General features: G+C 35.8%; 1 protein-coding gene across 1 annotated transcript in view; it reads left to right on the top strand.

The window, feature by feature from the left end:
* scaf6 (SR-related CTD associated factor 6) overlaps positions 1-18,032 on the top strand; it is a 320,666-nt gene that overhangs the window by 86,777 nt on the left and 215,857 nt on the right. Inside the window, exon 7 of the mRNA XM_090374863.1 lies at positions 562-636. Within this exon, the coding sequence (XP_090230989.1) occupies positions 562-636 (75 nt within the window). The remainder of the gene's footprint in view (positions 1-561; positions 637-18,032) is intronic.

Consider the following 18,032-nt stretch of genomic DNA (forward strand, 5'->3'; position numbering starts at 1 on the left):
GTCAAACTATATTCAGATTTTTCTAGATTCTTTGTCAAAACATTCAGTAGGTTACTTGGCATGCAGAGAAGTGTTCTTAATCACATTTTTAATATCTTTGTGTGTATGTCTTTTATCACATATGTCGCATGGAAGCTACTTTTAAATAGGGTTGTCTACTCATAATATAACCCAAGATGTGATATGATTACTCTCATGGTTCCCTTGACCTTCTCTCTCTCTCTCTCTCTCTGTATAAATTAAATATGATGATGTATCATAGGAAGTTGTCTTCATGCTTATCCAAACAAAACAGCCTGAGTCTCTGTGTGATTATTGGATGCTGTATGGTATCCAATTACACTGCAGCTTTCAACTTAGTATAATTTAACATTTCTCTTGTATTTTCACTTATTTCACATTTGACGTAATCTTTGCAAAAATCCCTAATCATTTATTTTGATTATGAATTGAATTGTTTATCTTGATAACAGCTTAATCAGATACTATGTTCAGCATAAACAGAGTAGTTTTAAAATTTAAAGTTGCAAACCATTATTCATACAGTTCTTCCTATTTTAGGGTAACAGCTCCTGGTGCATCATTTGAAACCAAACTGCATCTTGTGTATCTGATTAATGATCTCCTTCATCACTGGTAAGTATGTAACAAGGAAGGAAAATCGCTTAATTTCTCTAAAAGTATTATCATAACAACTGTTGTATTTAAAAAAAAAAAAAAAAAACCAGTAAAGTATTCAGCAGAATGTCACTGTACTTGAATAAATAATAATGAGTAATACAGCAGACTCTTAAGCGGGATCGTATTAACTGGTACACTTCATGATTCGAAATAAAAAAAAAAAAAAAAAAATCAACCAGAATTCATAAAATTCAAGTAATAACTAGAATAGGTATAAACAGATGTTTTGCAAGTCGTAAATAAGCGACAAGAAGTGGCGTTATAAGTCGTCATTAGGAGATGAATGTGCCTATTATCTTGCAAACCCCTTTGTCTTCACACCCACTGCTCAAAAAAAATAAATAAATAAAAAGAGAGACCAAATGTTTAGGTTGTTTTAGTACGTTGCGTCGATTGTTGTGTTCCATCGCACAGCAAAAGGGCAAATTTTGTTTCATTATGTATGTCAAGGATGTCGGAATTTTTTTTTTATAGTAACTTTTTCCTTTCTTTTTTTTTTTTTTTATTTGTTTAGAAATCGCGAAAATGATGGCCAAACTTTTGTGCTTTCAGTTGAACCAAAACTCGAAATTATTCAGAAGTTTGAAAACGGAGCATCCTCTAAATCTCTAAAGAATCATAATGTTGGTGACCAAACCATATGCGACATTGTAAAAAGTAAAGGGAAGCAGTGCATTGGATATGCGAGTAATGCATGGTAAGCTCTTTATCTATCGCCATACTTTTTTACGTAGGTTGCTGAACATTTACCTCCCCTGAGTCCAAGGAAGCTCTCATAATTATGGCTAAGGGTTTGCTTACTTCCTTTGCTGCCTCCTTTAATATAACTGGATAGATCCCATCCGGGATGTATCGATGGGTCAACTGTTGATGATCAGGCAGCTAACAAACTAAATGAATATTTTGCATCGACATTCACACATGAGGAGTTATTCAGCGAGGGGAATGCCAGAGGTGTTTTCAACTCTAGCAGTAAGCTAGAGAATTTTGTAATAACTGAGAGTAAAGTGGAGGAGAAATTGTTGAAGATAAACACAAGAAAGGCACCTGGGGTGGATGGGATCTATCCAGTTATATTAAAGGAGGCAGCAAAGGAAGTAAGCAAACCCTTAGCCATAATTATGAAAGCTTCCTTGGACTCAGGGGAGGTACCCATGGGCTGGAGATGTGCAAATGTGACCCCAATTCACAAGGGAGGATCAAAGGCTGACACAAGTAATTATATACCTGTGAGTTTAACTTCTGTTCCCGGAAAATTAATGGAGGCACTGGTTAAAGAAGCACTGCAGGATCATCTAGACAAGACTTCAGTTATAGCTTGGACACAGCATGGTTTTGTTAAGGGCAAGTCTTGGCTGACCAATTTGATTGGATACTATGATGCAGTCACAAAAGAACTGGATGCAGGGAATGACTTTGATATTATATACTTGGATCTTAGAAAGGCTTTTGATACTGTTGCACATGGAAGACTGCTGCACAAATTGGAGCAGTGTGGCATTGGAGGCAAATTGCTGCTATGGATAAAGGGGTGGTTGAGGGGGAGAAGACAGAGAGTGGTAATCAATGGACACTGCTCATCATGGACTAATGTTATTAGTGGAGTCCCTCAGGGTTCAGTATTGGGTCCTTTATTGTTTTCTGTATTTATAAATGATATATTGATGATGGTATATCAAGTTTAATGTCCAAGTTTGCAGACGATACGAAGGTTGGCAGGGTTGTCAAGGGCACTACTGACACTATGCTACTGCAACAGGATCTGGAAAGGTTGAGCAGATGGGCTGAGAGGTGGCAAATGAAGTTTAACATTGACAAATGTAAAGTACTACATATGGGGAAACAGCAACCCCAGAGCAACGTATCAACTCTGTGGTACTACACTGACAGTGGTAGAGAATGAAAGGGACCTGGGGGTGGTTGTGCAGGCAGATATGAAGTTCTCTGAGCAGTGCAGACGGGCTGCAAGAGTAGCTCATGGTGTATTGTCAATGATATATAGGAATTTTTCCAGCAGGGATAAGGAGGTGATTATTCCCTTGTATAAGGCAATGGTCAGGCCACACGTAGAGTACTGTATACAGGCCTGGAGGCCTCATTTCAAGAAGGATGTAGAGCTGCTGGAACAAGTAGAGAGAAGGGCAATGAGATTAGTGAATGGAACAAAGGGGTGCTCTTACGAAGAAAGGCTTAAGTTTTGTGAATTACAGTGTCTGGAGACTAGGCACCAGCGAGGTGATCTGATAGAGGTGTACAAAGCCTTGAATGGTTTGAGCATGCTCAATGCTGATTGGATTCTTCCTCTTGCTCAGAATAATCACCTGAGAGGGCATAAATTCAAATTGAGGAAAGACAGATGTAGGATAGATGTGCGGAAATTTCCCTTTAGCCAGCGGGTGGTTGGTAGGTGGAACAGACTTCCATCCCTTGTCGTGGAAGTTGATAGCCTAAATAAGTTTAAGGCTCAGCTGGACAGGTATTTTGAACGAACAGAGGGGTGAAGTGGAAGTGGTTATTTTTTATTTATTTATTTTACTTTATTTTTTTTTTTTGGCTGATGCTGCATAAGCTTGCTTTCTTGCATCAAATGCCTCTACTAATGCTAATTTTTCGATACAGTAAGTCCCCGACTTACATAGCTTCGAACTTACATTACGTTATTTATAATTTTTTTTTTTTTTGACTGAAGATTTCAAGTGAGGGGGACATACATTTCACAATAATGTAACGACTCACAGAATTCCAGCTATCAGTATTATCGCAAATGCAATAAGATCGAGTTTACTAGCTGTTTATAATTAATTGCACTAACAGAAAAGCCCAATAACCTGGAAAGTGCAAATTGTGTTTATTGTTTTATGGTAGTGACCTCCAGAAATGTGCTTTAGTAAAATGGCAGTTCGTGTGGAGTGATAATAGTGAGTTTTCGCCTTAACCCTGTGAAGTTCTTTTCAGAAAATTTAATTTTGACTGTTATCATGGTACCGACTAAGAGAATAAGTGACAGTATTACTAGTAAATCTATCAAGAAAAGGAAAGCGATCAGTTGGATTAGAAAATTAAGATAATAAGGATGTATGAAAATTGTCAAACATTAACAAGTATCACGCGAAATTCAAATTTGTCAGTGGCAACGGTGAACACATAAAGGAGAAAAACAGAATACGAGAAGCAGTCAACACCAATGAAGGTCAACTGTAAGAATAACCAAGGCTAAGAAATACATACCAGTTTTTACAGTACAAGTATCACGCGAAATTCAAATTTGTCAGTGGCAACGGTGAACACATAAAGGAGAAAAACAGAATACGAGAAGCAGTCAACACCAATGAAGGTCAACTGTAAGAATAACCAAGGCTAAGAAATACATACCAGTTTTTACAGTACAATAACATGCGTTTTTTTCTTCCTTTTATGTTTTCTTTTCTTATGTGCCACTCCGACTACTTCACCGCTATCCCCAGATAAAGTTTTTAATTGAACTAATTAAAAACATATAACTGTTTCTTCATTCTTCTGAGGATATTGAGGTTTTTGTAATTTTGGCGTATCAGGGATCATCGTCATCATCAGCCATTTTCAATCCACTGCAGGATGAAGGCCTCTCCAGCAACTTTCCAGTTCGTTCTGTTTTGTGCAATGGCCATCCATTTACTACCCACAAACTCATGAATTTCATCTATCCATCTCCGCCGTTGTCTTCCAGGTTTTCTTCTAGCTCCTCTTGGGTACCATTCTGTTATTTTCGTAGTCCATCTGTCATCGTGTCTTCGAGCTGTATCCTGCCCAAGACCATTTTAGTTCTTTAGTTTTGATAAGAATGTCCTTTACTTGAGTTTGCTGCCTAATCCACGTGTTTCTCTTCTTATCTAACAGTCTGATTCCCAATATAATTCATTCCATTCTTCGCTGTATAGTTCTCAGCTTCTCTTCCATTCTTTTGGTGAGTGCCCAAGTTTCACATCCATAAGTCATTGTGGGGAGTATACATTGGTTCATTATTTTATGTTTCAGACAAACTGGGATATTGCTCTTCAGTATGTGACTATATTTCCTGAATGCTATCCATCCAAAATTTATTCTTCTCTTGAGTTCCAGCTATTTATCATTATTACAGCTAATAACTTGTCCCAGATAAGAATATGACTCCACCTTTTCAATTACTGCTCCTTCAATCATTATTTCCCTTTCCGTGGCATACTTGTTCATCATTACTTTTGTTTTAGCCATATTCATCTTTAGTCCAAAATCCTTACTAACTGTGCATAACTGATTAAGATTTTCCTCTAATTCTTTGGGATCGTGGCTTATGACCACAATGTCATCTGCAAATCGTAAATGGTTTAGGTACTCTCCATTCACATTGACTCCTTTCTGCGACCAGTCTAATCTTCTGAAAGCTTCCTCAAAGGCAGCAGTAAACAGCTTCGGAGATATTGTGTCTCCTTGTCGAACTCCTTTCTCGATTTTAAATTTGCTATTGTCTTTGTCTAGTCTAATAAAGGAGGTAGCGTTCTCATATATTTTCTTCAAAATCATGATATATGGGGTATGCCTTGTCTTTCCAGTGCCTGAAACATTGCCTTATGCTGCATGGAGTCAAATGCTTTTTATATAATCCACAAATGCCAGGTAAAATGGTGTTTTGCGTGGCATTTGTGGGATATAGCAGCAATATTTTATTAGTCATTCCCGAGTTACTCAAATATCGAAATACGTAATAAGTCATGGAACGTATCTCTTACGTATGTCGGGGACTTACTGTATTTTTGGATTATCCGGGAATATTTTTTTACCATTTTTCCCGGAAAATCTAGAGTCTATTGTATTTGTTTTAAAAGGGGTAGCTGACATAAATTAACACAAAATTTTAATTTTCCCCTCTGATTGCTGTAATAATGTTGTCCAACTATTATTGCCAGTCCAGCATTAGCAGTTCATGATTTGCTTTATGTAGTTTGGATTCCTGATCTGGTTTAAAAGATAGGAACTAATCAGGAAACATTGACGTATTATGATTTTGTGTATTACTACTACTGGACTACTTAAATTTTGTTCCTGACTAATACTGGACTACTGAAAGTTTGTTCCAGTAGCTCACTACTAGTAATTAATAATTTTGTTTGATGCAATTGCATCCCTTCCTCCCCACCCCCAACTCCTTCAACCTGTGAAAGATATCAACAGGTTTTGATATCTTTCGTGTTTGGGGGTTTCATTAAAAAAGGGGGGATTCCAGATAAGGTTTAAGAGATGGAAACTGATCAGGATACAACTAATAAAATGTTTCAAAATCAAAAAATTTACAAAAGATTTTAGTCTAACTTCTATCTTGAAAACCTTAAAAATGATTTTTTTTCCATTTATTTATTTTTCAACTTTAGAGGAACATTTTTCAAACCTCAGAAATCAGTTTTTCTAGTTGTACAGTGAAATATTTAAAAAATATTTTTTTATATTTACTTTCAAATTATTTTTGTGAGTTGATTAGCTTTACATCTTTATACAGTTTGTCAGTATACTGTTTTTTATTCCAGAGCTAACTTCAAATAACAACACAGTTTATGGTAAAATGTGTTTATAGTTAAAGTTAGTGCTGGATGGAAATAATGCATGAAGCAGTAACTCATTAGGGGATTAAGGATAAATTAAAGATTAAGGGAAATTGAAGATTAAGGAATGTTTTTTCGTTGTTGTATTTGTCACAAAATTTTGAATCTCCATTGCATTGAATTGAAATTTCAGTAAACATTCATTTGATTTCCTGAGAACTGTCAATAAAATGTGATAAGCATTCAGTATAATTTTATCTAATAAGATAAAATCAGATAAGTTCTCTTAACATGGTTTACCTCTTTATGTTCTTCCTGTAGCATGTATTAAGCTTTCAACTATAGTATAATTTTTTTAATATTTCACTTATATTCTCATTTATAATTTCACATTTGAGGATTCCTACAAAAACATTCTTTGCAAAAACCCACTGGGTTTTTGCAAAGTCAAACTGGGTTTTTTAGTCAGGTAAAAAAGTCAGGCACTTAATCAGGTAAAAATTGAGAAATTTTTTTGGGGGGGGGTAAAAAGATGCGATTGACTACTAAGTGGGGGTTTGCAGAATCACCCATTTTTCACATGGTTCTATTTATATATATTTTTTTTATCGAAATATTTTATTTTAATGTTACTCTACATAAACATGTTTGCAAACTAGGTCGTAAAAATAATTAGATGGTGTTATTGAAAGGGTACCATTTTTTTGTTAAATTTTGAGATTTAAATTATGTGCTTGTCAGTGAATATATTCAGCACTTTTTTTTTTTTTTTTTGGAGATTTTTCTTGTAATTCTTGTTTATCGCATACTTAAGTAATTAGGTATGTGATAAACAAGTACCACTGCTTAATATCCTCAGTACAACTATTAGTAGTGGCAAATGATGCAGGAAAGCTTATACAGCATTAACAAAAAAAAAGAAAAAGAAAAGTGCTTCATCTGTAAATCTCTCTAATAATTTCTCTAATTCTTATTTAAATTTAAGCAAACTATCCACTTTCCTAGATGGAAGTTTGTTCTAACAATAAAATTATTCCATGCCAATTCCTTAAATACTGATCTCTAGATAATTCTCAGTTGGGGCAAAAGAAATTTAGTTAACTTCATTCCATTTACTGCTCTGTGCTCATCTTCAATGATACTCAGGTTTCTAGACAAGAACACATATCTCAGGGATTATTTCTAATATACTGGGATAAGCACGTCATAGATATTGCTTCCTCTGTATCAAAATAATTGGGTTTTTTTTTTTCATTCTCCACATAAATTTTCTTCTAAACAACTACTTACTCTGTACAAATTTTAAATCTGTTCTGCAATGAAATCTGGGACAGTGCCCCTTGGTGTCTCTCAAGCTTTTCTATGCCATTCAAAAGAGGCCAGTCAGGTTAATCAATAACACATCTCTTACAATGTGTTTCCATTTGCTGTGTCTAATATGTTCAGTTTCTGCTGTGTGCCTTTTTTTATAGATACTTCCATGGGATCTCTTTTTGAACTGACATCTGTACTTCCCACACTCTCTTTCAAACCCGCCCAAACACATGCCACAAGCAGTCAGCATCCATTAAATGTCCAGCTCCAAAGGCCCTGTGTGCAGGTGATGGTTAGATGTGTCAAATTATGATGTGGATCCTTATTCAGAATTCTTTGGGCTTTCTGATGAACTAATCCTTTCTGTAAAAAAGTTAAGGTTAATTTTTAAATATTAATATGGGTGATTCTGTGTCAAGTGACCTAATTTTGAAGATGGTCCCTGCCTGATCATCTTCAATTTTGTTGAAACTTGGTGTAGATGTTTAAACAGGTTTCTAAAGAGGCTGTGCAAAAATTTATTTCAAAATATAGTATGCTTGAGGCACCTGCACCTTTTTTGTGGAGGTCACATGTGTTATGCGGAGCAAATCACAAAAAATTTTCAAAGTTTTAAGTGTTACTGTTGCACAACATTGAGAGGTAGTGCTCTGAAACTTGGTATACCTAGTTAACTTTTGGCAGAGAATGCAAAATTTTTGATGTCCATTCTCAAAAACCTTCACTTTTTTTTACAATGTAGTCTAAAACTGGCACCAAAAATTTGTCGCGACAAATTTAAGCAAGACTTTTGAAAGTCATAACTTTGAAATAAAAACCTTTGGTATCTTCTTCTTTGGGCATTCCGTTTAACATCTGCATGAATTCAGCCTAACTAAATATGAGCTCTTATACTTGTTTACTGGCTGAAATATTTTCCTTCAAAGATACTCAAAATTTGAAAGTCAAAATTTTACCTATGTTTAGGGGCAAATATCTTAATGTGGGACACCTTCAATTCTCTCGTTTTTGCCACCATTTGAAAGAGCAGGTTTTAAGCAACAAGAATCATGGTTTTTCAGTTTTGTGTCTTGCTACGTAAGACCTAAAAAATGGCCTTAAACATTTTATATTTTCCACATAATATTTGCATACTTATTTGATGGTGAAGTTTCACATCTCAATAAGGACAGAACTATTGCATTTACAAGAGTGAAATTTTCTGCAATTACTCTGCCCTTTGGTTTAAGGAGAAAGGATATATTGTCAGTGCACAAAAAGATCTGTATTTTTTACAATGGGGGTGCAAATGGCAAGAAAAGAAATTGCATGGGTTTCTTTAGTGCAAGTTCCCAAGCTTGATATTCTATTCCAAGATGATGTTCTATTGGTTTCTAAGCTTGAAAGAAGTTATAACTGCAACAAAATTTATTTAAAACACAATACAATTTGAAATAAGCAAGTGAGTGTAAAGATATTGAATCACTGCTTCGTAATGTACTGGAATTTTTTATTGATGGTTGATATTACTACTTTAGGCAAGCTATATTGTCGTTCCATTGTTGTTGTTTTTGGAGCTGGAAGATTGGCAGTAATTTGTTGTTCAGGAATCCAGCAGACATTTTATCTAGCAGGCCAGTGAAATGAGTGAGTTGCTCCATGAGGATGCATGAAATTTACCAATACATTATGTTCTTTAAATGAAATTTCACAAATATTTCCAATCCACCAATTATTGTCATAAATACAGGCAATGTATTGGCCAGGTTGTAAATTAACAATTGGCACATATTGAATATTGGTTTCACTAGTCAGATCTACATGAGCTACAAATGATGTCATTTGATACTCTGCAAACACGAATCTGTCTTGCATCAATAGGAATGACGACTTGACTTGATTTTCTCTTGTTCCAGCAATAATATGACCGTCTATGAATCTTTTCTCTTGAAATGGCCTTGACTGTCTATGAATCTTTTCTCTTGAAATGGCCTTACTTGCTCAATTTCCTCTTTAGAAACAAAACAGAATTTTATTCCAGTCACATGCTTGTCACAAAATTCAAACATGTTTCTTGGTGTCAGGATTTGGTTTTCAATTGGGCATTGGAGACTTTCATGTGCTCCCAATCGTTTTATTGTTACACCAATTCCATCACATGGTGACTTGCCATGGCTAGTGCCAAAGAAATTCCATTCAGCACTGATATCAAAATCATTCTGATGATGACACAATTAATAAAATTCTTGAAATTCTTGTATTGAGTGCAGAACCATCATTGAAGTAGTAAATGTGCCTGATTTCTGTCATGAAACTCTTCAAATATTCAATTAAGTTGGTTAGAAACACATGCACTGCAATTGTGTCATGTCGAAGGTAGTCACTGATTATGCAGAAACTTATATTCTGAAGTTCAACATCCTTGTAATAAATGACAAATGGATACAATGTAGCCTGGCTATTCTTCCAGAGGAACCCTTGAACAGCATCCTGCACAACAGATGAATAATTTTCTGCAAAATCCATCAAGATGACCAACTCTCCTGTCATTAGGCTTTCCTTTGTTGACTTCAAATGGTAGCTTTGATGTTTAGCAATGTAGTGAAAACAGGAAAGGTTAAATATCTTTGTACTCAACTCTTCGATAAAATCTTCTATTGTTAATTGCTTTGTGTCCATTGTATCTCTGTCAGTGTGTATCCATTGATTGAATTCAATAATATCTTCTGGTTCATTGTTTTCAAAAATATTCTCTAGAAGCTTTTTTAATTCATCTATTTCTGAACATTTTTCACACCAATGAAGCATACAATCTTTTGACTCCAAATCACAGACTGTTTTACAAATGAGAACCTTGTAATAACAGCACGCCTCCGTAGCCAGGTGGGAAGGAGCAGCAGTGCGTAGCACACGCTTCTTGATTAGACCGGGGTTCGAGCCCGCCACCACCAAATACGGAGGATGTGGAAAGGTCAGGGAATGACCACCGCATATTCCCGGAGCAATATGGCCTTAGTTGCTGATGCTCCTAAAAACCAAATAACAAACAAACAAACCTTGTAATAACATTCAACAGGACTTACTGCTAGCATTAACTTGACATTTTGATTGATTGCGCAATGTCCAGGAACACATACAGAATATGTTACTGGTGCACCAACTGTGACACACACCACTTGGGTCAAAGTTCACAAAATTTAGAAAATCCAATGTCAGAACAATTTCTATCTTGATAAGTTATAAACATTTCTTCAAGTTGCTGAGTAGTAGTCACATTTGCATTTTTATTCCATCTGCATTTCTAATGGAAATGTAATCTTTCTTTCCAGGGTATATCTGACTAAATTCATCAACTTCAAAAAATTCCATCGCCTTTTGCTTTACGCAAAAGGTGATGGAATTTTTGGAGGTGATTCCTTCTGCTTTAAGTTTTCTTACTTTCTTGACCATTCTTTTTGAGACACTAAACTCTTCCATTGTTTTCTTTATGGACCAATTAACTGGAGCTAGTGTTAATATTTAAAGTTTTTCTGAATGACTTGATATCATCAACTTTTCTTTCAGCAGCTCATTGTAATCTAAGCAGTTTCCACACTGATGACTTGCACTTGGCTCCATGATGTCATTTGGATCTAAGCCACCAATAGATGCAATTTTACTGGCAATTACATCTTGTACTTGATTTGCCTTCCTTTTGACATGGACTTGTGAGTCTCTCTTAGCCATTCGCTGAAATTTCAGAGGAGAAATACCAGTAGCCATCAAATTGTGTTCAAGCTTTCAGTCGCATGCATTTTGTCATCATGGTCTGATCCAGATGAAGTTGATGTTCCTGTTGCTGCTTTTTGGCTCTTTTCAGCATGATGGACACAGCTTCTGGCCTGGGTTTATGTCTACCTTTGTTAGATCTTTCAGGTAGTCTGCCATTGACAAATCAATTGGTTGTAAACTTTTTTCACCCTATGATTTTTCTTCTGGAAAGGATTGCAACATGAATTCTGCAAAAATTCAAATTTGTCAAAAGCAAAGCTTCACGATGTAGACATTATTTCTTCTTCACCCAGTTTTAATCCACAATGTTGACCTATAAGCTGTTGTTCTTCAAATTCAAATTCTTTAAATAATTTTAACCCAGTTTTGCATGTGTAGGATAGCACATGACATTTAGAATTATCCATATGACTGATGGTGCATGAGTCCAGCTTATCTCCAACAAAATCTTCTGATTCCATGGCTTTCATGCTGACTAATAAGTGGATGTTTCTGCAAGCAGTGATAACTTAACTTTATTACAGTCAAACAATAAAAAATATAGAAAGAAAATAGACTGTTCATCGTGAAGGTAAAACACATTAATAACAGCATGGTTCAAATATCAGCTATTTATACTTTTTTGTATGATTCTAAAATATTCCAGAGTTCTAGAATGTTCATCAGTTTTTTGTTTTTGAATTTAAGAATATTCTAGAATATTCTGGAATTCTAGAATGTTCTATAATTCTTGGGTATTCTTCTAGAATATTCCAGAATTCTAGAATATACTCTATTTCTAGATTATTCTAAACATTAGGCAGGATTAAGGAAGTGTTCTGCAACCAAAAAGATCTCACAAAATAACAATAGGGCACATAAAACTACTTTATGTTTAGGCTTAATTTTAAGGCCTTAAGTGCAAAGACACAAAAGATAAACAATGATCCTTGTAGCTGAAACTCTGCTCTTTCCAGTGGTTGCAAAAAAGAGAGAATTGAAGGTGTTCCACATTAAGATATTTGCCCCTTAAGATAGCTCAGATTTGACTTTGAGTCATTCTTTGAAGAAAATATCTCAGCCAGAAAACAAGTATAAGAGCTAATATTTAGTTAGGCTGAATTCATGCAGTTGGTAAGTTGAATGTCCAAAAGGTTTTTAATTCAAAGTTATGACTTTCGAAAGTCTTGCTTGAATTTGTCACGGCAAATTTTTGGTGCCAGTTTTAGACCGCATTGTAAAAAATGTGAAGGTTTTTGTACACACCAAACGTTTTGCAAAAACGAGAGAATTGAAGGTGTCCCACATTAAGATATTTGCCCCTTAAGATAGCTCAGATTTGACTTTGAGTCAATCTTTGAAGAAAATATCTCAGCCAGAAACAAGTATAAGAGCTAATATTTAGTTAGGCTGAATTCATGCAGTTGGTAAGTTGAATGTCCAAAAGGTTTTTAATTCAAAGTTATGACTTTCGAAAGTCTTGCTTGAATTTGTCATGGCAAATTTTTGGTGCCAGTTTTAGACCGCATTGTAAAAAATGTGAAGGTTTTTGTACACACCAAACGTTTTGCATTCTCTGCCAAATGTTAACTAGGTATACCAAGTTTCAGAGCATTACCAATCAATGTTGTGCAACAGTAACACTTAAAACTTTGAAAATTTTTTGTGATTTATTCTGCATAATACAAGTGACCTCCACAAAAAAGGTGATGGTGCCTCAAGCATACTATATTTTGAACTGAATTTTGCGCAGCTTCATTTGAAACCTGTTTAAGCATCCACACCCAAGTTTCAACAAAATTGAAGATGGTCGAGCAGGGACCCCTAGGCCACTTGACTTGGAATGACCCATACCACGTTAAAAATTGGCCACACCAAGTTTTGATGTGGTATACGCTTGCTCTTAACCATATATGCAAAAATCACTAAGAACTTGGCGCCTCCGTAGCCAGGTGGGCAGGAGCAGCAGTGCGTAGCACACGCTTCTTGATTGGACCGGGGTTCGTGCCCATCACCACCAAATATGGAAGATGCGGAAAGGTTAGAGAATGACCACCGCATATCACCGCCGGAGCAATATGGCCTTAGTTGCTAATGCTCCTAAAAACCAAACAACAGAACAGAACACTAAGAACTTGGATGGAAATCCTTAAATTCAGACTACTTCAAGGTTATTGCTAAGCACTCACAGAGGACTAGAACCATAAAAATTGTTTGCAGGGTAACAATGTTTCCTTGCCTTAACACGTTTGCTTGCCAGAAACAATTTGAATAATGTAAAGATAAAAAAAACCATGAGGACAGACTTAGTGTGTTTGTTAAGGAGAAATTGTTTTTAGAACTATAAAAATTGAACCCCATACTGTGTGAATCTCTTAAAAAAAAAAAAAGAGTAAAAATTAGTCAAAATCAAAGATGAGAAGAACAGAAACATGCTAGAGCTGCAAAAACTGTTGCCAGCTGATTTCTTGGTTTCACATCATCAGACTTTGACGTGTGATCCTCTCTGGGTTTGTTGCAACAACTCCTACTGCTCATATTTGATTATCTGATCCCTCGATAATCAGGATCCTTTCTGCAGCTTCAAAATGAGTGACTCTGATACTGAGCTTCAGATCCTTCCTATTGTCTCTCCCATGAGAGCAAATAGACTCAGTTTTCCCCAAAGAGAGTTTAATGACCACTCTGATGACAGTTGCACCATCTGGCCTCAAAGAAAAAATCCAGAGAAGGTCAGGTGTGGAGTCCACAGTGTCTAGAGCAGCCGAGCAACAGCAAATGGAGCATGATCTACCTACAGAGGGAGATTTCCTTGATATGGATAAACACCAAGATGCAACTCCCCCCCAGACAAAACAGTAACTCAAAGGCTTCATCTAGAGCAGGGGTTGCCAAACTTTTTTGACTGTCGACCCCTTCAAGAGTTTCTTGACTTTTTATTGACCCCCTCTATTTTACTATTACGTAATTATAATAGGACAAGCAAAAAAGACGCTTATGTGAGTTTTTAGATTGTTTATTTTATAGTTACAGTGTTTATTGTTTGTATATTATAGTATATATGTATAATATAGTATATTATATTGGCTTAACGTCAAAGGGATACGTTTTTGTTTTTGACGTCCTTCTTAACGTTACATATTTGATAGGAGGGATAAATAATATGTAAAATTTAATTTAGATAACAAAATAACAATAATACAGTCTTCCTTATATATATGAAAATAAGACTTTTATTAACTTAGTATACAATTTACTAACGTAAATTGTATACTAAGTTGTATCATACTTATTTAAATATTCCTCCAATCGCTGAAAAATTGTCAACCCCGTTCCATCACTTTCAAGATATTTTGCAAATAAAAATTCGTCAATAATTTGATGTTTGGTTTTACTATAATATCTTACATAAGCCATAAGAATAGAAGAACTATCGAATGTAGATTCTTCAAGTTGGATGGAGAACTTACTATTTTTGAGTTCTGATACTACAGTTTTTTTCTACATCTTCAGCCATTTCACCAATATGCCTTTTCATGGTATTCATACTCAATGGTAAGCATTTTAAAACGGGGCCACAATCTTTTTTCATTATGGTTTCAATTCTTTGATTGCGGGTATAACAGTGTCCTCTGCAATTGTATATGGTTTTCCTTTTTTTGCTATATTAAAAGAAATATTGTAGGAGGCTGTTAATCCTTGTTTATTGTCAGCTTTGGCAGGTGCTTTCATAAATGATTTTATAGTTGGTCGACGTGTGTATTTCTCTTTCAGTTCTTTAAAAAAGTCAAGATCTTTATCTTTCTTATCGGGATGGAGTCTTTGAAGATAATCTTTCATTTTTGCTGGTTTCATTGCATCGTTACTAAAGGTTTTTTCACAAAGAAGACACATAGGCCTTGTTTCGTTTGTTAATGAAGCAATAAACCTAAGTTTCAAATATTCTAACGAATATTGTCTGCATTTCTTTTTAGAATCTGAAGCTGCCATTGTGGTTACTGGGGTTGTAACAAAATAATTAAAATTGAAGTCAGTAAGCAAAAGTAACAAGTCTAAATAATATACCCACTAACGTATTTCTATAGGATGTACAAAACTACCAGCCCTGCTGAACTCTTCAACATAGAGAAATTTAGTTCGTGAATGAATAACGATTGAATTATAATATGTATGTTGATGAATTTTAGAACATTAACGCTCACTTGTATGTCGATGCACAAAAATGAGACTGGGATCGAATATGTGTAAGTATAAGTAAATAAGCAACCGAGCACGTGTTGCAATCTTGCTCCCGCCACGCCAGCCGGGTGGGTACCACCGACATCCATTTATTGGTAAATACATCATTTTGGCCTACTTGATTGGCCTCCATAACTATTTTCATGACCTTGCTCCATCTTACAGGTCCTATTCATGTCATTGCTCCCACAATGGCCCCCGAGTGCCAAGCGAGTGATCATAGTGATATTTCCAAAGTGATTTGAAAGCATTTTTTCTCTAAGCGACAGATTGTAGAGATTGTTAAAACCCTCTTTATTTATAAAATTATTTAATTTTGGCCTTTTCTAAATAAAGAACTAAGCTTGGTATCAAGGAAGGAAAGACACCTTTCTTTTATATTTATATATATATAACCAATTTCTCTAACACACTAACCACTAATCTGCTGGACCAGATGGCATTTTCTATATAATGCTTTGCCACCTAAACTCAAAATCTATACTACTGAAATTTTACAATAGAATCTTTGAGGAGAATGTTTACCCTGATACATGGCATCAGTCAGTTGTGGTAGCCATAGCGAAAGCCGGGAAAGATGCTTCCTCTCCCAATAGTTATCGTCCTATATCTTTGACCAGCTGTTTAGGAAAGATAATAGAAAAGATGGTACACAAGAGACTTGTCTGGATTGTTGAAGATCAAGATGCTATATCATGCCATAAATTTGGTTTCCGCCGTAACAGGTGTACAACTGATGTCCACATCAAGGTTGAAGCTCACATTCGAAATGCTTTTCTTAAAAAACAGCACATGGTAATGATAACTTTCGATATTACCAAAGCATTCGATACAACCTGGAGATATGGAATCCTCCAAGACTTATACAAACTTGGACTTAGAGGTAACCTGCCTAGATTCATTCAGAATTTTCTTCACCTCAGGACCTTTCAAGTAAGATTCCAGAACGAGCTGTCCAAAATTCACACACAAGAAGGAGTACCTCAGGGATCGATTTTAAGTGCCACACTCTTTGCATTACGTACCAGTAGCATTATAAGAGACATCCCATCCACGGTAGAAGTTTATATGTATGCAGACGATCTTGCTATTTCCTGTCAATCATCGAACATGGCTACCATTGAAAGACAACTACAGATAGCAATAAACAAAATTGAAACTTGGACAGAAAGCAACGGCTATCAATTAACCGAGGAGAAAACAGCAGCAATACACTTCTGTAAATTACGATCGCTTCATCCGAAATCTGTATTAAAACTGAAAGGCAGAGAAATACCGATGACAGACTCCATAAGATTATTGGGTCTGAATTTAGACACCAAATTAAATTTTCGTAAACAAAAAAAAAAAAATGTGACCTATCTACAAACTACGTGCCTCCAGAAACTAAACATCCTTCATGCAGTATCCTCAACATCTTGGGGTGCTGACAGACAGTCATTGCTGAATTTGTATCGTGCTCTAATCCGGTCACGATTAGACTATGGAGCTATAGTATATGCATCAGCTAAAAAAAGCATCTTACGGTCTGTGAACACCATTCAACACAGTGCCCTTCGATCAGCACTAGGCGCCTACAGAACCTCGCCTGTACAAAGCTTGTATATAGAAGCACATGATCCTCCGCTTTATCTTAGAAGACAACGCCTACTCTGCCAATACGCTGCCAAAATAAGCTTTCCAACTCACCCCTGTTGGGTATACCTCAACCAACCTTTATGGCCAACACTTTATGAATCCAAGCCTAATGAACCCAGACCTGCTGGGATTCGTCTTCAAGAAGTAATAAAAAAGTGGAAACTCGATCTCAATAAAATTGCGGAAAGTGAAAATATGCCTTTACCTCCATGGAATAGACATCATATAAACATTGATCTTTATTTCGCTCAGTGGCCAAAAAATACCATTCCACTATGTAATATCCGACAGTTGCATGCCAACTATACTTCGCAACACACTGGGAAACTCATAATCTATACGGATGGATCTAAGACCCAATCACATGTAGGTGCAGCAGCCGTGCTCCCGTCGCATGTAATTTCAAAATCCCTTCCAGTTGAGTGCAGCATTCTATATGCTATACAGCTTGCACTAAGTGAAATATGTCAACAGTCGTCCCTCTCTGTCTTAATATATTCGGATTCACTCAGTGCTATTTCAGCCATACAGGGTAAACGACATTCTCGTCATCCTCTCCTACAAGAAATTGACTTTCTAATCAACTTCTATCAAAAGAAACAATCTGAAATAACTCTTTGCTGGATCCCAGGATGCTGCGGAATAGAAGGCAATGAAAAAGCAGACATTGCAGCTAAGTCAGCATCAGAACTGCCAAATAAAACAATGATAGTTCCACACACTGATTTTAGTCCAATCATTATTAGAGAAAGTGAAAATGAATGGGCTCAAATATGGAAAAATGAAATCAACAATAAACTGCAGGAAATAAAACCTAATCCAGAAATAGGGAATTCCAGCATAAGAGAGAGTCGCAGAGAAGAAGTAATACTTGCCAGA

This window comes from Mastigoproctus giganteus, chromosome 5 (genome assembly GCF_048544385.1).
Source record: "Mastigoproctus giganteus isolate SK-2022 chromosome 5, ASM4854438v1, whole genome shotgun sequence".
Lineage (NCBI taxonomy): Eukaryota > Metazoa > Arthropoda > Arachnida > Uropygi > Thelyphonidae > Mastigoproctus > Mastigoproctus giganteus.